Genomic DNA, 25,847 nt, shown 5'->3' on the forward strand with positions numbered 1-25,847 from the left:
CGGGAGGTCACCGTAGCGCTCACGAGCTCTCGTTTCTACTCGGCACAAAACTTCCTTGGCATCCACGTCGTGCCGAAAGATCACGCGGAGACGAGTCGCGAGCTAAACCCTCAAACACTGGCATCACTGGCATCACTGGCACGCTGCAATTTCTACGACATTAGTACAACTTACCTAAAACAGACGCTCCTAACGTTTAACACAATAGCTTATGTATCGTACTACAGTCTCGTGACATAAAGCAACTGCAACCCTCAAAACATGTACGTGTAACCGACGGTTATCACCAAAATGCTCGGATAGTGTGCGATGGTTATTGGGTTTGAAGATTCCCTTTGCAAAAAGTTAAAATACAAAACAGGGCTCCACAACACTGGATGTGGTGGTGCAGTGCCGCCAGAGAGAGGCACCCAGAGCAACCTGTGACCACGCGGCCATGGATAGAACAACCAGTGGTGCGGAGACATCCCTGCTCCCCGCCACAATGCATCACTCCCTCCAGTGTTTGGAGCAAGAATGACGATTAACCTTGAAGTGTTCAACGTAAGGAGCCGATCTCACACTTAACTCCGTACTCAAACTGTTTATTTGCAACAACAAAAAACCGCAATGATAAATTGTGGAACGCATCAATGCAGCCCCGTTTAAGAGTCGAAGGGCATGTTAAGGCAATGATGTCGAAACAGTTTAGGGTTCGGGTGCGGAGGCTGCAGGGATGAGTTTGTAATTGGAAAAGGTGCCAAATCATGAGAAATTTGCATTCAAACGAAGGCACTGATTACCGAAGCCACCGGCATGGACGAGTTTCACTGTCGTGCTCCGTGTCTCCGCGTGTGACGGGAGAACCACGCGAAACCCCGCGGCTTCACAACCACAGCAACGGCGGCACCGCCCACACCCTGGCAGGGCCACACGCCGGCCGGGCCCCCGCGGCGGGAAGCTGGCCGCTTCACAAGTGAAGCGCGAAGGCTGCTCGTGTTGGAGATCCCAGCTGCCCGTGTGAGTGGAGATTCATATTAACGGGAAGGTCCCGTCATCATCGAGTGCAGCAGCAGCAGCACACGATCTCACGGGTGAATACTTTACTTGCTAAGAGGCAGTTCTCTTTCTGGTCGATTTGAATGACTCAGTGAGATCTAACTGGTGATAAACCGGGCACACCCTCAACATTCCAATTCACTTTAATACAGAGAGACAGGTGGGGCGGGCGACAGGAATGGATGTTGGAGCAAAGGGGGAATCTGACCGCCGACTTCCCGGAGAGTGGAGGGGCCCTCCGGCTCGAGAGGCCGCGGGCGGCGGCGGCGCCGCGGGCCGCCCCCCCCCCCCGGCACGGCGCCGCTCAGATGACCGACTTGGAGAAGGAGACGCGCAGCAGGCGGTTCTTCTCCAGCTCGTGGTTGTGCAACTCGGCCAGCGTCTGGATGGCCTCCTCCAGCGATTCCATCTGGACGAGGGCCATCTTGTGGTCGGTGCTGTCATCACCACCACGACCACAAAACCGAGAAAGTCACACGGCGCATTGGACCGGCGTGCCGCTGCGCAGCCTAAACACGTCACCGCTTCTATCCCCGGCCACATTCTCAAACGCCAGATGAACTCTGCCTCCATTATTGCAAAAACAACAATGCTACTGGGGTTTTATCGGTTAAACGTCCAATTGATTCGCAATTGATGTTTGGGTCAGATCACGCGAGTACGAAGCCAACGTCTGTCGTGCACCCTCCGCCACGTGGCGGGGACAAACAGCGGTCGTCAGGTGAACAAACGCACCGGTGTTTGTCGCTTGAGCACCACCGGGAACGCTGGGGGGCGATCCGCACACATTTAACAATTACGGACGACCTTCCGCCGGTAGTTACAACCGGCATCATCAGTACGTTGCCAGAACTTGACTGCTGTCGAGAAAATGTTCACCGATTCTGGGCCTTAAATTGGTGAGGTGACATTATCAGCACACCGACATAGGTGAGCAGGAATTAGCAGGAGTCATACCTGCAGGTATTAACATAAACTATTAAACATCATGGCCTTGTCGGCAGGCATGTTCCGCAACTGCCGACATTTGTGTCTGTGGGTATACGATGTTCTTTTAGTCTCGTGCTGATCTTTCATCCCGTCGGGCCAAGAACACACGCATTACCACACAAGACGTTAAATAGGAGCTGCTTATCGATGTGAGACATAAACGTAAAGACAACAGGCAGAGGGGATTTAAGAGGCCTGGCCGATTGTTTCAGCTGCCGCGCCGGGAGATCAAATCGGCGAGTTCTGGATTGCAACTCCGGTGTGCTCATCGTTACGCATCAGCGGCACTTTTGCGTGTAGATCCTGGTGAAAGATATTCAGAACAATAATGTAAAACACTTACGCAAAGAACTTGAGCGCCTTCACTACACAGCCATTGCTTTCAAAAAGGGTCTTCAGATCATCCTCCAGCACTGAGGATCTGCAAGAATGAGAGGTTCAGTGGCAGTCAGTATGCGAACAGCAAATAATTTCGAAATCAGAGGCAGAGAAAGAGATGGCACGGAACGACGGTGGCAGAACAATGGACGCAATGAAGCAAGAAATACGAGACACAGCGATGCACTTCATAGAAACGCAAGGCACGCGTCCTAGTCCATCAGTCTACTGGCGGCCTTCTGTTGGCTTTCCCGGTGATACAGACACCATGTTTTAACAGGCCACACCCTGCTGATGAGACTCAGAAAGTCAAAACCAGTCCAGGGTTTAACATTTATGTAACCCATGTCCGTAGGCCGATGGGCCAACAGCGTGTTACTGTAGTTACTCTGGTAAAAAAAATGCCCATCTGTATTATTTTATTTTCCACAAATCCAAACACAATACCACGTAATAGTAAACAGCTGATACGTTTGTTGTACGTCCTCCCCCGGTTCTGCGCGAGTCTTCTCTGGGTTTTCCGGTATCCGCCCATAGCCGGAAACATCCCAATGCTGAAAGACTTCCAGAAAACGACTCAATCGGGACAATGCACAGAAACATCGCCTCCCGACTGCGAACACTTGGCCGGATCCTCCGCTAATAGCGTCTTGAGACTCGGTGAGGTTTTCTCCTGTTTAGACGAGCGCAATAACACGTGCGAGTGTTTGCTCAATCCTCGGCCAAAATAGCCATAGATGTTTCTAGTATTTTGTGTGTGCAATTCTAATCCCTACGAGGGGATTGCCTTTGCCAAAGCAGCAGGAAGCAGCCGGGGCAGACGTGCGTGGGAACCCGAGTAGCAGATTAGGAGGATTTTCTCAAGAAGCACTCTGACCATCATCTCGGACCACTGGAATTCTCGCACAATCTCACGAGTCTGAGAAACACCGGGAGAGAATCGCGTCGCTGCTCTGGATTGTAACGAATTCCGCGCCCCCCCCCCCCACCCCTCGCGAACACGACGGCGGCAGAGGCAACGCGGCACCCGACGATCATCGTCGCGCCATCGCGAGCGGTAATCACGGGGGGGGGAGGGGGGGTCGAGCGATCTCACGGGATGTTGGAGAGGTGCAGCGTGACGGAGGGGGGGAAGATGTGGTGGAAGTTCTTGGCGCCCATGCGGCGGAAGCGGTGCAGCGGCGAGTCGGAGAAGTCGCGCGTCAGGGAGTCGGAGCCGTCGCGCGGCAGCTGCACCGTCTGGTAGCGCGAGCTCGTCACGCGTATCGGCTTGCCGTACATCCGCTGCCCGTTCAGGTGGCTCATGGCTGCGGGAGGGTTCGGCGGGAAGGACGCGACGCTTATTTCTCTCCCATGGTGGCGCGCGTGCCACCGCGGTGGGAGAGACGAGTCGGACCGGTGGCTCGGCGGTTGGCGCACCGACCCCGCACTGCAGAAATTCTGGGTATGAATCCGGGTTTGGGCTGCACCCGATTTAACTGGTGAGTTGATCGACTCAACCCAGACAACCAATGACTGCAACAAATATTTCGCCATGCGTCGCTACGAAACTCCGGCTCTGTCCATCACACCTTGATTCATCAACATAGCCGACATCAATCCCCAGCTGGATAAAGGCCTCCCCGAGCCACCCTGTGACGACGGCATGGTCCGCCTGGCACCCGGCACGGCCGCCCTCCGAGACGCGTCCCGCTCCACGGCTGCCACTTCCTCACTATCCTCGACTTTTGGCCGTCATCTCTTCTTGCGACGTGTCCTGCCAAAACCTACGCCTTGTTTTTCAAATACAATTTTTTGTTCAAAATAAAATTTTCATCACAAATAAGCTCTTTAAAGAAGAATGTAACCTCTGAACCATGCCTTGGAAATCATGCCCTACAGATACAATGCCCAGCACAGCTCAACAACGAGTTTGCCGGCATTACGGGAGTATAAGTGTCGTGTGCGAGGACCGAGATCCCTGAGCGAATCCTACGGAGTGTGGCGAGCTAATGTGAGCTACCGTGAGCTACCGTGAGCTACCGTGAGCTACCGTGAGCTACCGTGAGCTACTGCGCACTACGGTGGGCTACGGTGGGCTACCGTGAGCTACTGTGAGCTACTGCGCACTACGGTGGGCTACTGTGAGCTACGGTGAGCTACGGTGGGCTACGGTGGGCTACTGTGCACTACGGTGGGCTACGGTGAGCATGTGGGCCAGGGGGCCACCACCTCACCGATCTGCGCTTGGTTGGAGTCGGCCATCTGGATGAGCGCCGTGTCCTTCCTGTTGTAGAGGATCTTCACGCGCAGCACGTCGCCAAACATGCCTGCACGCGGCACGCGGCACGCAGACCCACGTCAGCACCGGCACCGCGCGGACAGCAGCCACCGCCTCCTGGCCGCTCGCCCTCCCCTCCAACGCGTGCCCCACCCACGCACCCGCGCACACACATGCGTGCACGTACACACACGCGCGCACGCACACACACGCGCGCACGCACACACAGGCGCGCACGCACACACGCGCACACACACACACACGCACGTACGCATACACACACACGCGCGCGTGCACGCACACATATACACACACGTACACATCCCTGCCTCTCCTAGCTCCGCGCCTACAGCGATGCTACTGCCGGGTTACCGCGAGAACTTCCCACGCGACGAAGCTGCCCCGTGCGGAGTGCTGGAGCTGCGCAAGGCCTCCACTAGACGGCTCTACGGAGCATCACCCGCACGTGATTTGGCCTTCGTCCTAGAGAAATGCTGCGCTGGTTGTAGGGATTATTCGACCATATTTCACGGAGCTGCTTGAGCGTGGGTTGGTACAAACAGATAAAAATAGATGGTGACGCATAGAAGTAGAGTACAACAATTGATTTTACTCCACTGCTCGTTGCTGATGACTTTGGCCGAAAACTGTGGATAGGTGTGCTGCAGGTGATGTCGTGTGGGAGGGGGAAATACTTTAACATGACAAACGCCATGGGACAAGCACCCTGGCTTCCCTACACACAATGCATGTGGCTGCCCCCAGGGCTGTGGTGGCTGCCCTCAGGCTGTGGTTGCTGCCCCCAGGGCTGTGGTGGCTGCCCTCACGCTCCACAGAGCACGCAGGGCCTGGCCTAGCGCAGCCCAACTCGTCCTCGGCGTCAGCGCCGCGGCTCTCGGTGGCGCCACGGGTGCCGCGTCTCACCGACTTCGAGCCCTGCGCAGGGTTCCTGGGATCTTGTGCCAGAGTTGTAAGTGCCTCGTAGCGGCAGATTACGAGTTGCTATGGGATACATTCAGCTGGGAGGGTTGCCGACTAGCCTGGTTGGTATGGTGATCGCACAATGGAGATGTTCTTGTTTATAGATGCTATATGAATCCAAATGGCATCGTAATGTTCATAAAACACTGTAAAGAGATAAGTATGCACGGATATTTCCATAACAAAACACTTCGGGGTCACCAATAAAATAAAATAAATACTTCAAAGCCTTACCTTTCACATGGAATAAAAACAATGGTTAGCAAACTTACAAACACAGTACTTGTTAAAGTTATTGCAACTTCTCGGCCTTAGTAAAATTATCTTATTCGCTTGCTAACATAAAAATGTAGCCGTTTTACACGCGATTTAAAATTAACGTAAACGGTCGACTGTGAGTTAATGAATACGAACACAAACGAGGCAAAAACACAAATCCGTCAGAACTCGCATGCTATTAATCAAACACGCCGTGGTACTTAGCAGCACAATGAATGCATCTGCGATGAACAGATGAGACACGACCACCGGGAAACTTTAACTCCTTCACCAACACCGCAGCCTCGGACCTCAATGTACCAGCCACACTCGGCAAACCGTTTTGGCCTTCACAAACGTTCCCAATGAGTGGCATCTATAAACGCTTATTTAATAAGCGTCCCGTGCCTTTGCACAGGGGCGGCTCAGCTGTTACAAATTCCGCGTTGCTCGTGGCGAGGCCCCAATCAATCCCAGCCTCGAACGGGCTACTGTGGAGAAAATTGGTTTGGAAATTTTGGCGCCCTCGGCAGTTTGTCACGCAGCCGTTGTGGCGGCCTCTTACATCCGCGAGCCTCCCTCACGGGAGCGCAGACCGCCCGGGTCACGTCTCAACGTCAAACCGCAGCGATGGGCTCTGAGATTAATCACACATCCGTCCATTGGGGTGATCTGGGTTTGGAGGCGGATGGCGAACGTGCGCCAGCACTCCCTCTCGGGCACGAGCTGGTGCGCTGCACGCACAGCTAGGAGGCGCGCAACTCCACAGAGGAACGGGGCTCGGTACCCTCCGGGTATTCTGGTAGGTGCCAGCGACCCGGCACCACGACTGCTACATTCCTCTTGCCAATTCGCAGGTGTCGAATTCTCTCCTTTTTTTTCATTAATTCACCTGCGTGCTCGCAGGATTTGTAAACTGGAGCACCAAGCATTTATTTTTACAAGGGCCACTTTTGTACCTTTTAATATCTGGATCGAGAAAAAAACTTAACCAAATCCCGAGGAAGCTCCACGAGGCGTGGTGAAGGCGTTAAAGAACGAGTGTAGCACCCCCAGGTGAGGTTGGATGCAGGGCACGTAGAGGCAAGGACATACCGAACAGATTAAAGAGCCTTTGAGGCGTAACCGCCTAGAGAGAGGAGGAGGAGGTCGAGTCGGCAAGATAGAGCGGGCAGAGCGCAGCCACACGCAAGCCACAGTCGTGTCCACAGAATGGCAGGTGCGGGTAGGGGAAGGGATGGAGGGAGGGAGGGAGGGAGGGAGAGAGAGGGAGGGGAAAAGGGGGAGGGAAGGAACAAGGACATGATGATAAAAACATGAAGCGACGTAAAAAGGAAGAAGATATGGGTGCAGGAAAGCAGCCTCGAGTAGAGGAGGGCAGGAGGAGAAGGGGCACGGCGCAGAAAGGAGAGGAAGCAATGGAGCAGCGCGGAGCCAGGGTGGAGAAGGGGGGGTGGGGACAGCAAGCGGGAGGCAGGGAGTTGAGAGAAGAGAGAGAGAAGAGAGAGGGAGAGGCACGGAGCTCAAGGGGATGAGAGGAAGCACGAGGGGTGGGAGCAGAGGCATGGAAAGAAAGACCGCTGGAGGAGCGGAGGCAGTGAGGGGAAGAGAAAGATGAGGAGAGAGGGAAGCCATGACGGGGAGCAACAACGGGAACTTGGAGCAAGAAGGGAAGCGGCAAGGTGCGTGACATGCAGGCTTTGGATGGAGGCAGGAGGGGAGGAGGGGAAGGGAGGAGGAGGAGGAGGGAGGGATTGAGGGAGCCATCCAAAAAACAGGAAAACAAAGATCAGCCGGGGTGAGGAGGAGGAGGAGAGGAGAGGGCACCGACGACAGCGGCGTGGCTCGCGACCGCGGCGAGGAGCCCGTGAGTAGGGGGCAGGGAATGAGGACAACCGCTCCTAGATTAGCACAGAGATGCATTTTTGAAGGTCGTAGACAGAAGAGGCGAGGCCGCTGTGGCTGGGCAGGGCAAGAAGAGAGAGAGAAAGAGCCAGAGAGAGCAGACAGAGAGACACAGAGAGAGAGAGAGCGCAAGAAGAGAAGATGCATCAGATCGGTAGAATGTGGTTAGATTTTGGCGCAGGCCAACAGATACAGCAGAAACCAGAAGTAAAATCATCAATCGGCAGGACGCGTGAAGGAAAGACCATGCACGTACAAACCTCGCGCGTCGTGGGTTTTGGCTTTGGTTGAAGTGTTCACCGAAATTTACTTGGGCGGCCGATTTGCTAAAGTACACAATTTTTGTAAGAGGCAGACTGTGGTATAGCAAGGGCTAGACTAGCAATGTGATGGATATATTTGATTTAAGTTTAGCTTTTTATCACATTAGGTGTATTTTGCGTTTCTTTGAAAAACCAATGTTGTAAATTAAGCTAATGTCAAATGGAAGTAACTCAAATGTAATGTATTTTGTATTTTTTGACGTACATAAATCTTCCCTTTGGTAAGTCCGTAACGTTGCAATCGAAGTTCTTACGGCAAAATCCCGAGCGCTGGCTTTTTGTGTTTGCGGAAAATGTTGCACATTCGCCCTACGGCTTCGGGTGTTTCTAAGAATTTGTGGAAGCCAAACTGAGGGAAACAGAGATCAGAAAAGGCAAAGAGTAATGCAGAGAAAGACAAGGGCAGAATGGACATTGGAGGTTTCAGACGTGCGATAGGAGACAAAGTGAAGCCATGCCAATCTACAGCTCCACAGGTCAGCATGTGAGCATGGCCCTGTCAGCAAGTCAAAGGGGTTACGTGAAGGTGTAGAGAGCGAGCGAGTTTTAAAAACAGTCAATCGCAAGCTCCTTGACGGATTCAAATGGGCTGCATTAAAATGTACTCGCCCAATATCGATGAAAGAGGATTTTGGGCTTTGGAAAGCATTCCAAAGCAACGCTGCCTTTTCACAGAAACACACACTCGCCTGAGATCACGGGAAAGGACCCTTCTCTTCACAGCCAAATTCATTTTGTTTAACGAGGTGAGAATTCAAGAGACCAGGATAAGTTTAACTTAATTGTCATGCATAATCCCAATTCAGCAATGTTAAGGCATTTGCGGATAATTTGTCAAATCTGGACCCCGATGCCGGCACGCAATGGCCAAATCTTGCGAATGTCAAGGGGTCCTTGACGTCCACCGTGCGTGAAGCTGGCAGCGCGTAGCGTCACGGCAGTCCGTACACCTACATAGTATCATCAGGGCCGCCTTGGGATCGGAAAGAAGAACCTCTGGGACAAGCGGCGACAGCGCTGCCGCTGTGCCGCTCGGCGAGCACAGATCAGCCGACTCGGAGTTGGGAGATCGCCCGTCGCACCACGGCGGGGCCTACACGCACTACACACACTCGGTGGGTGTTTTAAGAGAGTTGACAAATGATTATATTGTGCTGGCACATGAACAACTTCCCACGCGTGGCTACTAAAACGGTGGGGATAAAATCATCAAACGGTGCCGAAGGAATGTATTATGGCAAGTAATATTTTGCAATGGCTATAAAAGGTCTACTCCTGTGTGAAGTTATAAGTGGGCAATCATTAACATCTGAAGATATTTTATTGTCCGGTAAGATTTGACAAAGGTAAAAATGCCGTAACATCTGTAACGGCGGAGCGACTAAATTCTTTATACATTTTAGATTACGGTTGACTCTATAATTCTGCTTACAAAGCAAATGCAGTTGATCTGCAAATAGATTTGAATGACTTACTTAAAAGAATATAAGGATTACATTGATATTAAATCAGCCGTTTTAACTCTACTTGTAATTTGAGCCAGTTTATATGGGTATTTTGTGCTTTTGAAGGATTCCATGTCCACTCATGGAAAACTGTTCTCATGTAAACTGAAAACGGCGTTGTTCAACGAGTTTTTCCCACAACCCATGGCTTCGAGACGAAGGCCCATCGCCCGAAACTTTGCCCAACTGGAGTGCATGTTTCTGTCACAAGGCGGCGTGATGAGCGCACGTGGCAAATGTTCCTGTTGGCGCTCACGCAACACCACTGCCAATGCAATCCTCGAATTTTCAATTTCTAGAATTAATCGTTGTACAAAAAAACTACTCCCGAGTTGTGCGGCACTGCTCCACGTGAACACGCTGACAAACTCGTGAGGTTAACTCGAAACACTCACTGCACCTTCAGCTTGTTATGGTGAACAAAAAGAGCCGCATTCAAACAAAATGCTGCTGGAGCTAGATTGGAGTGTTAATTAAAACAACGTAAGAATCTTAATAACAACAACGCAAGAGCACAACATTCCTGTAAAATCAAAACCGCTTCCACATGCAACACACACATACACACGGTGACTCATTAACAAGCAGCAAAGACACCCCCTTAGAATGTTCAGTGTCAAACAAGTTGCTTTGATGGGGAAATTTAACAAGGGCTTTGCCTGTAAAGTTTAACAGCAACGCTGTCAGGATTGACAGCTCATACGTGCCTGTTCTTACATACGATACAACAACTACTTGTAAAGAACCAATGACTTTACAACCACAAGAGTATCCTCCCCAGCAGATGAGAAGCTCGGCCAACTGCAAAAGAATATGTGCCGCCCTGGGACAAAATAAAATATGCCAAAGGACATCAAGGGAACACACCCTACAATACCTTGGAATCTGCCGTATATACACACACACATATCATAAATGTGCATAACCATAACAGTCCAAAACCAAAGGAAGAAGGCATCCCTCCACGCATTGTTGGTCATGGACGTTTTTTGGACCATACTTCACCACGCTGGTCAGTGCGGGTTGGTGAAGGCTCGGGTGACGAGGCCAGAACCAGCTCTGATGTCACTCGCCACCGATGTTAGCCGTGGCCGGGAATCGAACTCGAATTGGCAGGTTCATGGCGCAGGGCGCAAACCAAGATGCACGTCTGCATGGCAGGATGCAATAGCCTCCATAGTTTGTGGTATTAGGATGGAAAGGTGGCTATGAACGGAACTCAAAACTTCCAGTTCACAATTCACGTGAAATGGAAGTTTTACTTTACTACCGTAGAGTTATAATAATAAGTTCAACTCGTAAGGTGCCGCTGGACTCGCTCGCTCTGGAACAGAACGACTCAGAGGCACTAGCAGGAGGAGCCAGACCAGGGGGAAGGTAGCAGCGGCTACACAGTGGTGGTGAGGTGGTGGTGAGGTGGTGGTGAGATGGTGGTGAGATCGTGGTGAGATCGTGGTGAGGTGGTGAGATGGTGGTGAGGTGGTGGTGAGGTGGTGGTGAGGTGGTGGTGAGGAGCCGGCAACAAATCCCTCCCCATACTCTGCTGTCTGATATTGGCCACATGTGTGTGTGTACTCGCAGATCTTGCAAGGTAGCAGGGGTTATTTCCATGATGCCTTAGGGCCTAAAACTATTTGACCGTACTAAGACTTGACACAAAAAAACTTTACTTCCGAGAGTGTTGCCATTAAGGCATAATTAATCGTGGGACAATCGTGTTTTAAACGAGTACGCCAAATTAACGCAGAGCAAGATAAAAAATTGTTCAATACATGATCTAGAACTTGGCAGCAATTATGTGCAATGTTGTGCCGGTTATTAGCAGCTGAAGGCACATTAACTAGTTCTCTGCATCTCTCTCTTATCAGTGAGGTACTGGTACTGCAAATAGGGTTTCTAACAAGAACAATAATTAAGTTCACAGATTGTGGAGGTTGTAGAAAGCCACCACCAATATGTGAAATCGGCCCCACGTGTCCGATGAACATACGGGCTTCCTCAGTTCGGTGGTCACAGCCAAACCCCTGGGGCATAGGAACTCTGCCGCGAGTCGCTTTCTCCGTTCCACTATCGACCCCTAGGGGGGCAGAGCTGGCTGCCGAGAGGGAACAAACCCACGGGTGGGCAGAGTCTACCCAGGGGCCCTCACGCAACCGGAGCCCCGGACGGGGAGGGGGGAGCCACGGCGCGGGCCCCGTCGTGGATACGCCACCGGGGGGGCGGCGCGAGAGAATCGGCGGGACCTCGGCATTGAGGTTGCTCGTCAGCAGCACTGGGGAGTTGACGGGGAGGCCCGGCATCCCGCCGCCACCGCCGCCGCCGCCGCCGCCGCCGCCTCTGGATGGCGTGGGCGGGGGCAGGCCCAGGCGCGGCCCCATCATGCCCGGGAAGCCGAAGGAGGAGCCCATGCCACCAGGGAGGCCACCGGGCAGCCTCCCGCCAACGCCGCTCGGCAAGCCTGGGAGCACGCAGACACAACACGGGCACACACACGCCATCACGCGTCGTGTCATCGTACAAGGATCCCCCCGTGGCCAAATAGACTGTTGGGGCAAGCGCTGTTAGCGAGCGCCTATGAAGGCCGGAGCAGCATACGAGGGGATGGGCGGCCAGCACTACACCAATGGCGAAGTTTACGTAGCACACCAGGTTCTCAATTAAGGCGGAGTCAACCTAGGGGAGAGCCAGGACCGGTTCGGATAATCATCGCTGGTGTTGGGACGTGAGCTGGAATTGAACTTGGGTCATCAGCTTCGCAGCGCAGTGCGCTAATCGCGACACTACCGCACCCCACATAAATGACAAAACTTCGATGCACCTGCAGCATGATTCTTTGCTGAAAGCACCACAAGTCGGACTGTGCGAGGAGGAGCCCTCTTATCTGCTGGCAGTCCGACAAACCAATCCCGCTAGCACTGGTGACGTACCTTGTGTGCATCACAACTTTGATGATTCACTGGCACGTGTCTGGTGTTACAGAGAAGCCCTGAAAAACGGGGCTTTTGTAATGAACTTTACATCTAAGAATTGCACGTAAGTGTGTGCATGGTCAGTGATTGAATGTATCCAGGATGTGTGACTATAAGGCAAGGTGCTATTTGTTTTCATGCTGAAAGGTGCAATAGAAATATCAATTAAAAAACTAAATCATTATCATAAGAGGGAGCCTTAATTACATGCCAAGGTATCTCAGAAAGGGTCGAGCAATTATTCAGTATCTGGAAAACTAATTTGCATTAAAAAATAAATGCACGACCAATTAAAATTCAATAAAAACCGACTAATATATTAATGAAAATGTAATTTTGCCAAACAACACGGTATAAATGAGGGTAACGCTAATTAAAAACATCACTCATGATCAACATCCTTGACGATCGCCAGTCAGGTGTCTCATATCCACACCGTTGGGTTCTCTCTTATTTCTCAGATTTGAACATCTGCTGGAAACTTTCCAACGCCTTTAAATTTTCCCAGCGCCCCGTAACGCCGCAATGCCGTGACTCCGTATGTTCAACTCTATGTACGTTGAACTTCTTTCGCACTCTACGTAGCCAACCGTGCTAATCGGAGGTGCCGTGACGCCGTGACGCGCGCCCCGACGCCAGAGAGCAGCCCGCCGCAAGCTGCTGCACGCGGCATCGTGGCCCCCGTTGGGAGCAGCAGTCCCTGCTGGACTCACAGAGACTCTAAATGGCACCGGGTTCTTTTGCGTTCAAACACGGAGCGCGCGCCCTTCCGTGACCCGCGCTGGCAACGCCTGCCGAGGCACGCTTGCAACACGCAAGTCAATCCGTGACCCGACGGGCTCTCTCGCGTTCCGGTTGGCCCACAGCAAAATGTGGCAGTTCAACTCCCGTGTGTGGCGGGTCTGCTCCACGTGCTGGCCGCCGAGTCTTCTTCTTCACGACCTCGAGTGAGCACGTTGAGAGAAACCTTGGACTTCATGCCGAAAAACGGCACGCGCTGCGCGCCCCAGAACGCGTCGGAGGGGAGTTAATTCAAAGGTAAAACTGCAGCTTCCCCGTCCAGATTGGATTCCGCTGTGAATAAGGGCCATTGCCTTGTCGGCAGTGTCGTCGACCAACGATCACGGAAGACGTTGCAAGACCTTATTATCCCGGGTTGACTTTCACCGCAGCGCAATGCCGCCGACTCTACTCGAGCCTCGTGAGGGCGTCTCCGCCAGCCGTGGCCTCGCATGTCCTCCGCCCGTGGTCAAGAGCCCGCGGCCCGTTTTGGGGGTTAACTTGGGGCTTGTTTTGATCGCCGCACGCTCGCCGCACGCTCGCCCCCTGCGCCCACGAACACGGAGCAAGCGACGTGCGCGTTGGGGAGAGGCGGCGGAGACGCGACGCCAAACATAAATTCGCGTGGCCACGGAAATATGAGCTTAGTTATTACCGCTAATCGCTTAACCAGGACACGCTGCGGTGTTTACGACTAAATTACAAGCAGAGTTGGGACGGTGAAAACAACCCGGGCAGGCGGACGGCTGGGAGAAGCTGTGCTGGGACTGGGGGCTTGGGGCAGCGTGATAAGGATCCCCCCCACCCCACCCCACCCCCGCGCGGTGTTTGACGATCGAAATTGAGTGTGTGACCAGAATGCAATGATGGAGTAAGGGCAGAGGAAACGTTAATCCCTTGACGTGTCTCCCGTGGCAGGGAGGCGGCCTCCCCTGCGTGATCTGAGCACATCCTGCGTTTGCACGGCCCGGGGCTTGCGGGTGATGAGTAACGACGGGATCCGCAGCGTCGCCGTATAAATTCAAGGGGGGCCTCTGTTAAGCCGCCTTAGCTCGGCACCCCACATTGCTGGCGCGGAGCAGGCTGACCATGGGTTTTGCACCGACACGATGATTAAAGCCGAACGCCTCTCCCCGCTAAGAAGAGTAAAAAGGAAAATAAATAATTTGTGCGCCGTTTCCATGAAAACCCACCGCCCTCCGTAAGTGCGCGTGCGTCATCCGCGAGCGTGAACATTTTCTCAATGTGTCAGCGCACGCACAAACGCGCGGATGTATTGCATTTGTGAGGACGTTGCACGAGAACGGTTGCGGTGTAATGTGAACGATGTTCAGTTGATTAAACGTGCTCACCCAGTGCAGGCAAACGAGCAGAGAGGTCAGGGTGCACGCCTGGCCGAACCAAGGCGTGTTTCTATTTTTCAAAATGTGTGGTGGTGCAAAACGTTACTCAGGGTCCAGTGTAGATATCATTCTTATTAAGCTTATATCTACAGGTCCCTTTTGCGAGTAATAAGATAATAAAAAAAATGGTAAAGCCTTTTTTTCAAAAGGATAAAGTCTTCTTTTTTCTATCATGATTACTCTTGTTTACCAAGGAAGCCTCACTGAGTCTCACGACTCGTTCAGGAGTGTCCTGCCAAGTGTTCACAGGAGGCGGCGATGCCTGCTATAAAAACACATTATATTTGAGTAATTGTTAGACTGTGAATTCCCATTTTCACGCCTTAATGGATGACAGGCCTCGCCACCTGGGAGGCTATTTTTTAACCACCCATTTCACAGCCGAATTGCTTTTAATTTTTTACATGCCTCCAGCAACGCTGCATAAAAAATACACCATGTCCAAAATGTAGTTAAAAACCTAGCCGCAGGCTTCTTGCCAATTACGAGCATAATTTACAAATGTCTCTGGACTCTGGGTGGGTGCTACCCACAGCCACAAGGGCAGTAACTAAAAGTCAAAGGTCAAAGCGATTTCCTGCTGAAATGAGCATTGAGGCATTGGTACTCATCTTCTGTTTACAGCCCTGAGCCAGCGGTGTGGCAGAGATTCGTCTAAGTTCAAGACAAACACTACATTTATCGACCATGAAGGGATGATGGGCCAAGTCAACCCCCCAATCAGGATTTGAACCCGTAACCTTCTGATTGCGAGCAGCTCCCCATACCGCTGAGCCGCCTGGCTGGTGAGTTACTCATCGCCGCTCTCGTTATTTCGCCTCCCATCGCAAGCCAATTCAATGACGACGATCACGATGGCAATTCCACTGAATAATCGATCCTTTTTTAACAGTTTGTGAAAGCAGCGGCCTCTAGTGGCTGCAGGACTCTCATGAACTCGTTACACTCAACAAATAAAAGGGTGGCAAGGGAGCAGCCCTGCAATTGCCCGCTCGCGCCACTGTTGGCAAAAGGGCCTGCACAAGAGAGCCATTCCAGAGGATTCTAGATTTGAAGCTTTCGTGACTGCAAGGAATCATCTTCTTAGGTTTTTTCGGTAAAGTCACGTAGAAAGTAAAATAAAATAAAAACAAAAATCACGACGTTTCGGAGGCAACACAAGTCTCCGTCATCAGGTGGGACCGTCACAGCCAGATTAGCTGTATCAAGTGAGGCAATGATTCAAGATGTAATCCCTTAAAAGCGGGTTGAGGGGGGAGGGAGAGGGAGGGGGGAGCTCATCATCAGACTATGGTAGTCAATGAAAGGAACGTATCGGGAGGGAGGGGGGGCGAGGCCAAAAGGGTGGGCGATGGACGTGGAAGCGCTTGTGCCCAAGCGGCCAATTACTGCACACGCCAACACAATGGAGCGATTGTGCGCAAGCGGCCAGCCACTGCACCCGCCAACACAATGGGCAGAGAGGAGGATGTGTATTAGACCTCCCCCTCCTCCTCTCTGCCCATTGTGTTGGCGGGTGCAGTGGCTGGCCGCTTGCGCACAATCGCTCCATTGTGTTGGCGTGTGCAGTAATTGGCCGCTTGGGCACAAGCGCTTCCACGTCCATCGCCCACCCTTTTGGCCTCGCCCCCCCTCCCTCCCGATACGTTCCTTTCATTGGCTACCATAGTCTGATGAGCTCCCCCCTCCCTCTCCCTCCCCCCTCAACTCGCTTTTAAGGGATTACATCTTGAATCATTGCCTCACTTGATACAGCTAATCTGGCTGTGACGGTCCCACCTGATGACGGAGACTTGTGTTGCCTCCGAAACGTCGTGATTTTTGTTCTTATTTTATTTTACTTTCTACGTGACTTTACCGAAAAAACCTAAGAAGATGATTCCAGAGGATATTTGATCTACTCTTCCACGCTGACAAGACGCCTTGAAAGAGCTGAGAGTAGCCACACTTTACCCCACCACGCACGACCTACCAGAGGCAGTTAGGGGGTGGGGGGGTTTAGAAGCCTGCGAGTTGTTTCAACTGCCGTACCGGGAGATTGGATAGAATTGGCGACCTCTGCATTGCAAGTCCAGTGTGCTAACCATTTACACCACATAAGCATCATCCCATACAACTCATACTGACAGGGCAACGTTGATTCTTACACACATGGACTTGAATCAATTAATCGGTGCAGCATCATACCCCTAATAGTGAATACACTGATCTAAAACTAAACAGCACAGGTAAGGGCCCACTGAGATATTTAGCTCTTTTTCAGAAGAGACCCGGCCACATTTAATAGCTCAACAAAGTGGTGGAAATTCATAGCAGCCAAATACTCTCAACGCATGTTTCTAAATGTGGAGAGAACCCAGAGAAAAATCCACGTAACCACGGGAAGAGAGACGTGCAAACTCCAAATATACAGCGCCTGCATACCAGGCGAGGTAGTTAACATCTGCCCACCGTGCCCTGCACTCTGCCGGGGTGCAGGGCACGGCGTTCACTCTGCAGCCCCTGCAGGGGACAACTCTGTCGAGCAGCCTGGGTCCCTTTGTTACACACGGTTTAGAAGACTGATGCTGGTGAATGGGATGTCTCCGGGTAGAAGATTAAGGGCTTTACTGAAGCAGAACCGTCCTTGGCAAGCTAACAGGGATTGAATGAAAGTGGGAAATGTTGTTGGAGAAAGCGTGACCTAGAGTTCACGTTGGCCTTCGACAGAACAAGCGGTAAACAGAAGGGCGAGTTTCCAAAGTGCATTAGTGAGATGCACATTCCTACGACGCCATTCACCCAATCTTGCTGCCCTCCACCTGCCCAACACCAGCCCGCGCCTACCAGCGTGGTGAAGTATGGTCTGAAGTATGGTCAAACAATCCCCGTGACTCGCACAGTGTGCGGGGGCCTTCATCCAGCAGTGAATCCACAGCGGTGTACGTGTATCTACACATTGATGTCAAGAACCCACAGGTTGTAATAAATACTTTGAATTATAAGAAGTATTTGTATCTTACGTGGAGAGACAGCTGTTTGCTGAAAACATCGTCCGCTTATCTATTTTACACATTGTCCAGAATGCTTAATGCTCTTAGATCTTATTCACATCAACTTCAGTCTCTAAACCATGCAAAAAAACATCTATTCTAAGATCTCCACTCCAGTGAATGACAACACTGAAGTAATTTGTGTGAAAACATCCAACCCGAACCTTGACCTGAACCACCCTGAGCGAGCTCTACAGGGGGCGATCCCTCTATGTGCCGAGCGTGACTCAACGGCTCATGGCCACGTCCCAGGGAACGAGTGAACGGCCACGCTTGCCACGCTTGCCACGCTTGCCACGCTTACGGGACGGGGGAGCCGCTGTGTCCGCAGCAGCCAAACACAGCCACGATCACAATCGTGATTTGCGTTCGATAAGAGCCGCCCCTCCTACACACAGGGGGACCTCAGAGCGCCTCACACGTGATAAGCGACGTGCATCCACGTCTCAGCTCAACCATTTGAAAGGGCACCCCGAGTGCCAGCCGTCTCTGTGCGGCAGAGTTGACTCAATACCTGACCTGTAAGCAAACAGCAGTTCCAATTGAATGATTTGCAGTGTAATTGTTCGAATATGGCAAATGTGGACCATGAAGCCAGCACAAAAAGGACTACTTTTCGAATAACATCAGGGGATCTTTAGCATCCATTGTGAAGCAGACAGCACGTACATTTTACAGGAATTACCAAGGTGGCCCGCTGGATTTAAACCACGAACCTCTCAGCAACAACAAGCAGCTACGCCACTTGAGTATACAGGAGAGCGCCGACCTGCCGACACACGTTTTACCCACGCACGTTTTACCAACGCACGTTTCAGCCAACAACACGGGACACCGTGAATCAACGCTCCTCTGCCTGCTATCAGTTCCTGATGAGAGCGGCTGGTGGTGCTGTTGCACAGCAACAGGGACAGCACTGCCACGTGGCAGCTCTGAGAATGTAGGCGCGCACACAGCGCAGAGTAAGGCTCAAAGCCCACGAGCTTTCAATGGCAGTACAATATTCAGATCCATTCGTCTATACCGATGCAGAAACACCTTGTATCCTAGTGCTGTTACTCTAGGTTGGCTTTGTCGAAAATGAAAATAAAAAAAACACAAAAGGGTTGTAACCTTTTTTAACACCTTTAGTGAGTGGAGCTGCATCTGATGGGCTGGAGAATGTCACGTGAACAAAACAGTTAAAACATATCCGAATATAAAAAAAAACTAATTCATACACTGCGATTCCATGCCTATATCGTACGTTCGAGAATCAACATTAATCGCCGACGCGATGCATCATGCCACCGGTACTAAACGCACACTGCTAACATTATTTCTGTACACTCACCACGCTAACATTAACTGTTTAGCAAAAACTCTCGCTCCCTGTGCTATTTCATTTGAATAGTTAGAACGTAACAATGCATAAAACAGATGAAGTGCATGCACCAAATCGTGACGATGACGGTGAGGAATTGTCTCAACACAGAGGCGCTGTGACAGCGTGATTTTAGCGACAGCGTGATGGAGCCGTCTGCCGCACTCACCCGGAGAATGGGGGAAGTAGTTTTGAGAATGCCGCGGATTTAGATCTGCATGAGAAAGAGATGTTAGTAATTCGTGCCGAGAGAATTTAAGCCCTTGCTCGACGCCACCTCAAACTCCGCGGAGACCCAAGGGTGGACGCCACGAGGGACAGCGGGCGCACGGGGAAGCGCGATGCCACAGCTGGCAACGTAAAGCAGGCTCGTGTGCACTGGACGTAAAACACAACGTAGGAGACGCATACATAACGAGGTTCATCCAGAAAGGTGGCGCGATGGACTCACAGTTGGAAGTCTGCGAGTCCAATTCCACGCCGGTTTTGACTCGGCCAATTAGTTATCCTGAAAAACGCAACACACTCATCACCGTCAACAACAACACGGCCTTAAACACAAAGGCAATGTTGTTGACGAGTGTGTTGAGTTTTTGCGTTTGTTAAATGTGCGTGTGCACCGCTGCCAACGCAGCATCACCAAATCACGTATTAGTTATCCTGGGCCAGCGAAATGAGGACCAACTTTTGCAAGGTTATCGGTGGTTGTCGTATGGAAAGACTGGCCCCCATAATGGGAATGTGGAATTTCCAGCGCTGCCCAATTGCTTCGAATGCTGATGTGTGCAACCCATACTACTCTGAGCACGGAGAAACTTCACTTCACTTTGAGATAAACAAAGGAGAGAAAGCAATGCAACCCTATCTTTCTCAATCCAACTTACGAAAACAGTAATTTGTTTCAGGTGCAGATAAACAATTAGTTGACAAATGCATTGTTCTGCACTGTAACGAGTACAACACAGTGCAGACTATTTGTGGCATAAGTGTACAGTAAAAACACAACAGCTGTTGCATCATTAAAATCGCATTAAAAAATATAAACAAATAACAGGCCGGCATAAATCATCGTGCTCTGGTTGCCTTTGACACACTCGCTTTGAAACTATGGGATTCGGAACAAATCATTGTTTAAGCATTCAAATCATTTACGAAGAGCAGCTAGTGAAATTGAAAAGTAGCGGTTATTTTTACCCACGGCCGGTGAGTGTTGAAAAAGGAAACATTGCAGCAGAGCTTGTGTTGACTTATAGCTTTCGTGACTGCAGGAATTCATATTCTGGGGTCTTTCAATAAAGTCAAGTAAATAGGTTCAAAGAAAATAACATGCTTTTTGTTATTTAAAAAAATTTCTTTGAACCTATCTACGTGACTTTACCGAAAGACCCAAGAATAAGGCTTGTGTCTCTTGGGACGTAACAGGGTATTATTAGGGCCAGAACTAGGTTACAGGGGTTCACTGCAGAAGTGAAGACGTGTCAACAGTCAACGGGTTTCCAACGTACCGTGCAATTATTACCAATGGAGTAGGTAAGGTGTGAATCCCCACTTACACTTACTGCACCAACTGCCAACAAGCTAGGTAACAAAGCTCACTAAAAGATCAGAGTTAACAGGCTACGATCTGTTACAGCATCATAACGGGTGCCCAATGTAAAACCAGGTTAAGGTGCAAAGATGAGAGGATGATTGGAGTGAGAAATGAGTGACGCGAGTGTCTACCAGAGCTCATTAATGAATACTTTGGGTTTTTTAAGGGAAGGAATTATAGGAAGTGGAGAAGCCCAAATGATGAATATCTGAATGGGACCAAAACATGCAGATTTATTCACAATGATGGCAAATCGCCTGAAGAAGCTGGTTTTAATGACCAGCCAAACGTCGTACTGAAATTGTAAATGTTGTGGGTTTACTCTCCAACACACCAGTCTGCTAAAGTAGTAATTGGCGCGTTGTGTTTACGTGACAAACCTTACTAATTTGTTATGTCGGGTGGTGATGGGTTAACGACACATTTATATTTACGTGATCTAACCCATAAAACCTTTATTGTGAATGAACGTATGAGAATGACTTAGCTCTAATGGTCAGGGACATCTCTGTCCTCAACAAATTGAACTCAGAAAGTGATCGCAAATTTTTGCGATGCAATCGGCATGGATATGGAGTTGCAACCTCATCTGACGAAAATGCATGCAGCACACAAAAGCAGGAGGAACCGACCTGCAGACTGGGACATGTTGGGGAAGCCTCCGTGAATGAGGGCTGGGTTACCTGCAGAGAAACAGAGTGGGGGACATTACCACCTGGAACTCTTTTCCTGCCAAGCTCCACGCGTCCATGCAGGCAGAATCCTCCTTTCCACCTGGCTGAAATGTGGGTTGGGATTTGTGGGGAAATTGCGCCCTTCCATGTTCCGTCTTTGCATCAACCCACCCACTACTGTGAGCTCCATCGCACAGAAAGCGGCCGAATTGAACGCTGCTGTTCGCGTGGTGAAACCTCTTCCCTTGCACCGCAGGGAAGCTTTCCAAGGCTATTTTCTGCCAGAACGGCGGTTATTCCGTCGAGTGCCGCTCTGAGAAAGATAAAGTGAGTGGTTCTTTAATGCCGGGACATACTTTTCATTCTTAATAAAATTGGAAGCAGTGGAGCCTTGTAGACTGGATGGTCAAAACTGATGGAAAATTTCTTCAAATCAAATGTTTAAATTACAAAACTATGAGAATCTTCAGCAGCAGCCAAGATCCATCTACTTCTGGATAAATGCCTTCTTAAGCCATCGCCATCCCTCGGTCTCGCAATGGACGCAACAATCCATCGAAATCCAGCACATGAACCAATCTCGTGCCTTCATCTCCGCAGTGGTCGTCCTGCCGGGCACGCTCCTTCTTCTGGCTGCCAATCTGTCGTTAGTCATGACCATTGGCCATCATCCGTTCTCGCGACGTGTCCTGCCCAAGGCCACGCTTCTCAGCAGCCAATACAAAGTGAAACCACACTAGTAGTTTAGCCGCACCGCATCTAAACCCTCGCCAGCCAAGGCACACCACGGCATCTCGGTGCTATACGGCGAGGGTCAATACTTAATGTGGAGCCTGCTCCTTCATCACGACACTTCACAGACCTGAAGCAGTGAGTGAATAACTCTTCCCTCTTAACCATTTTTCTATTATAGAAATGCACAATTGCTCGGACAATCCGAATGTAAACATTTTTGATCATTTCCTTCTGACTCACCTAGCCTTCATGTTGCTCTTATTATTAATTTGTGTCAACGTGTACCACTGCAAAATGTTTTAACTGATAAAGTGCACAATTTGAGGTATTACTTAAAATTGTGATATGTTTCGTCTTCAGCAGTTGCACTGCGAAGGAAGAGGTCAGAGTAGTTTCATTGGATAAACAGCCACGGAAACATTAAAGGCTAAGAGTTCATACTTTGAAAATATAACTACTGTCATGTCCACATCCAGCCATTTGTAAACCACTCCTGGGCCTCCACACACCTCTGCAGGCAGCCGCAATGCTCATCGGATTACGGAAGCAAAGCGGAATTTGCGGTCGGTCAGTGCTTTGTCGGATTGGGGAGCACCAGGGCTTGCCAGGCGTTGTCGGCGTGGGGCTGTGAGGTGCTCTCGCGTGAGTGGTGGACTTTCTCTCCAGGTTCTCCAGTTTCCTCCCACATTCAGAAGAATATTTGTTTACAGAATTGGTTAAAATTGTGTTTGCACAAACCAACCTGGTGAGCATTTCCTAGCGAAATAATTGGAATTGATATTGCTATCTAGAGGTACCAGCCTAAAGGCCGTCGGGACCAATATTTCTCAGCATCATTTTTACCTCCGTGTTCAAACTCTGTCTGTAACATTTGCTCCAAAGGGCCCGAAAGGTAGAAAGACCAAAATGTTATTTTAAAAACAGACCTGAGTCAGAGAGAGTCCCTCCTCTCCACACAATTTGGCTCAGCTCATGAGCAAAATAGTTTTTTTCTTCTAGAGATTGCTTATCGAAACGAAACGTTCCATTACAATGCCACGCGGGTCATCATGGACGTGTTGCACGGCTCTCCGACGTGTCCTTCAGGCCTTAGCGCACGTCCAAACAACACGCGGCACGACTCAAACACGCATCGGGGAGCTAAATGTTACGTGAAGGATAATTCGCCAGATGCTGAGCAACGCCGATGATTGCTGTTCCCGTGAAGCGAACCAAGGAGATTACACAGAATGGCAGCGTTGCACTCGCGCACGCCTGGAAAGGTAAACGGCGAACTGCTGGAACAACCTTCTCTGCGCTGTGAAGTCTAGCGAATGTTTTTAGGTTAAGCATCCATTGTGAAGTTTCTTTTTAACGATGTGATCACCCTGAACCTCGGCGGAGCTAATTATGGCGGCAACGCGGCTACTCGCCGCGTGGCAGCCGGTCGTTGGGGTTAACGCGCAGCAGATGGGAAACAAACGCGGCCCAGAAGAGCTCGCAAGATTGTGATTACGACGCAGGTGTGGCGGCGGTGCCTTTAATCCACTAACCTTGAGGTCGGGCCCGTATATTGCGTACATCACCAGAGGATCTAATTCTCATTATATTTATCAATCCCTCTGTTTAGTCGGCATCAAACGTTTTGTTCAACAAAACAGAAATAAAATTGTCGAAATCACCGGTTGCAATTCAGTTTAAAAATCTGCACTTTTCTGTCTCATCTGTACCGTCGTACTTATATTATCAGTTTTTTTACACCTTGTTTGTGCCATTTCTGTTTGCTCAATTATCCTAACTGTAATGTTGTCACATCACTTACAAATGACCTTCGTACAAATTGAATAACTCACGAATCGTGACGTACCTAGTTTATCGTGAGAACCACAGCCACATGGGGCGGTGATACGGCCCAGTGGGAGCACGCTTGCCGCTCGATGCAGAGGTCTTCGATTCAAGCCGGTGGCAGCCCTGGTTAATACTGAGAGTGTGTTGACCAAAAAAATACGCGGTGTCTGCTTCACAGTGGACGGGACATATCCCGAAAAAGAGTTGGCCATGTGTGCCGGCATCACGGTCCAATTAAAAAATTACTCCCATATTACTATTTTGCGAAACACATTGCGATCGTCCCCTCCTACATCAAACACATAGCAGGATCCTCCTGAAAAAAATAGCCTTGCGACTCAGTGAGGCTTTCCTAGCTAAACAAGGGTGGTCATAACCTTAACGATAAAGAGGTGCCACAACGCAACAACGGACGCTGCGGGTGCGGACACGTACCGAGCAGGGAGGTCTCCTTGCCTTGTGCGCGCATCGGGGGGAACGGGCCCTGGCCCTCGCCGGCCGGCAGGTCGGGCCGAGTGAGGTCGCGGCTCTTCTCGTTGTTGTACTTGACGTTGAGGTTGGTGAGGCGCGAGAAGCCCACGCGCAGCGTGCAGCAGCCATTGTAAATGTTCTGCCCGTCGAGCATCTGCTCGCCGCGAGGGTCCGACAGGGGGATTAAGTTGTTTTAGTAAAAAAGCACCTTTCATTACCCATACTGCACGTGGTGGCATCTGGGTAAAAATTGCATAATAGCACCCGATGGATTATCCGCAACTGAGAAGGGTCCACAGCTGGGACAATGAACAATTAGTCCACCGGCAGGTGCTCCAGGAAGAGGAGCAGCCCTCAACTTGCAGGCCCTGTAGCCTCACCAAGTCCCCACGGTGGTTGAGTAATTGTCAACTCTACCAAGTCGAGCAGCTGCAGTCAAGCACGTGTAGTCAAGCAGCTAGAGGCTGCCGCTCAAGGTAGTCACACGGCTCTGTTGGCTTGGCACTGTGAGGCTTGTGGGGGAGCCTGGGCCAAAACCCACTCACCAGTGCTCGGACTGGCCTGGCCATGTGCTTAGTGGCCTTGGTTTCTGCAACTACTTTACTGTTTCATGAAAATTACTTCCAAGTTCTAACAGCCCCGGATTTAATGAAAATATAAGTCAAAATTAAAACTCTAAAAACCAATTAAAATAATATCAATGATGGAAATATGGTCAGACTTTAAAAGCCAAAACTCTTCCCACAATCTAGACATTCCCACAAACCCGTCACGAGGTGAAGCCAAGAAAACCAACGCTTGAAGAGTGTACTTGCAAGTCACTCACTGCCACAATCTCAATGAATCTGCTGCAATTTTAAGTTTAAATTCCACTCAAGAAATTAAATTATTGGGTGCCCTTCCTAGTCCCAATGCGCTAACAGAGTTGCATTGCAATCAATTGTAAATGTCAAACCTGCTCTATGTGGGCGCCATCTCATCAAAAAGTGGGTCTCTATCCTGGCTGCAGACCATCAGGCCGCTCCAGACAGAGCGCTCGGATCGCCATTTTGCCCCCAATTCCCTCTGTACGGGGATTAATCGTTGTGGTCTTGCATGGCAGGTGTAGACTTTCTTGATGGCAAACAGCATTATGTTGCCCAGCAGTGGCTCTGCGGTGCCTTTTTAAATGCGGGCCAGTGCTTCGTAACGAGGCTCAACGCTGCTCGTTTTGACAAAATATTTTCCAATTTTAAGTAACATAGCAACCGCAGATATTATGCTGCCCACACTATCATCCTACGGTTAAGTTGTGTAGTTATTTTATATTGACTCAAAACGTTCCTCTGTAGGCACACTGGCAAGTAGATCTCTTTCTGAAAATT

The 25,847-nt window shown here is 50.5% G+C and overlaps 1 protein-coding gene across 5 annotated transcripts in view; it reads right to left on the minus strand.

Annotated features, from left to right (window-relative positions):
* Positions 1–568: 568 nt before the first annotated feature.
* LOC144726812 (polypyrimidine tract-binding protein 2-like) overlaps positions 569–25,847 on the minus strand; it is a 34,802-nt gene continuing 9,523 nt past the window's right edge. For 3 of the 5 annotated variants that reach the window (XM_078605738.1, XM_078605743.1, XM_078605740.1), the window contains 9 exons: positions 24,448–24,637; positions 21,409–21,459; positions 19,355–19,399; positions 11,882–12,096; positions 7,001–7,034; positions 4,623–4,715; positions 3,503–3,713; positions 2,372–2,449; positions 569–1,475 (listed from right to left, as the gene is read on the minus strand). In XM_078605738.1, coding sequence (XP_078461864.1) covers positions 1,343–1,475; positions 2,372–2,449; positions 3,503–3,713; positions 4,623–4,715; positions 7,001–7,034; positions 11,882–12,096; positions 19,355–19,399; positions 21,409–21,459; positions 24,448–24,637 — 1,050 coding nt within the window. In that variant the 3' untranslated portion in view covers positions 569–1,342. The remainder of the gene's footprint in view (positions 1,476–2,371; positions 2,450–3,502; positions 3,714–4,622; positions 4,716–7,000; positions 7,035–11,881; positions 12,097–19,354; positions 19,400–21,408; positions 21,460–24,447; positions 24,638–25,847) is intronic. The other 2 variants (XM_078605741.1, XM_078605742.1) reach the window with 2 other exon arrangements.

Source organism: Lampetra planeri, chromosome 24, assembly GCF_965212315.1.
Source record: "Lampetra planeri chromosome 24, kcLamPlan1.2.h2, whole genome shotgun sequence".
Taxonomy (NCBI): Eukaryota; Metazoa; Chordata; class Hyperoartia; order Petromyzontiformes; family Petromyzontidae; genus Lampetra; species Lampetra planeri.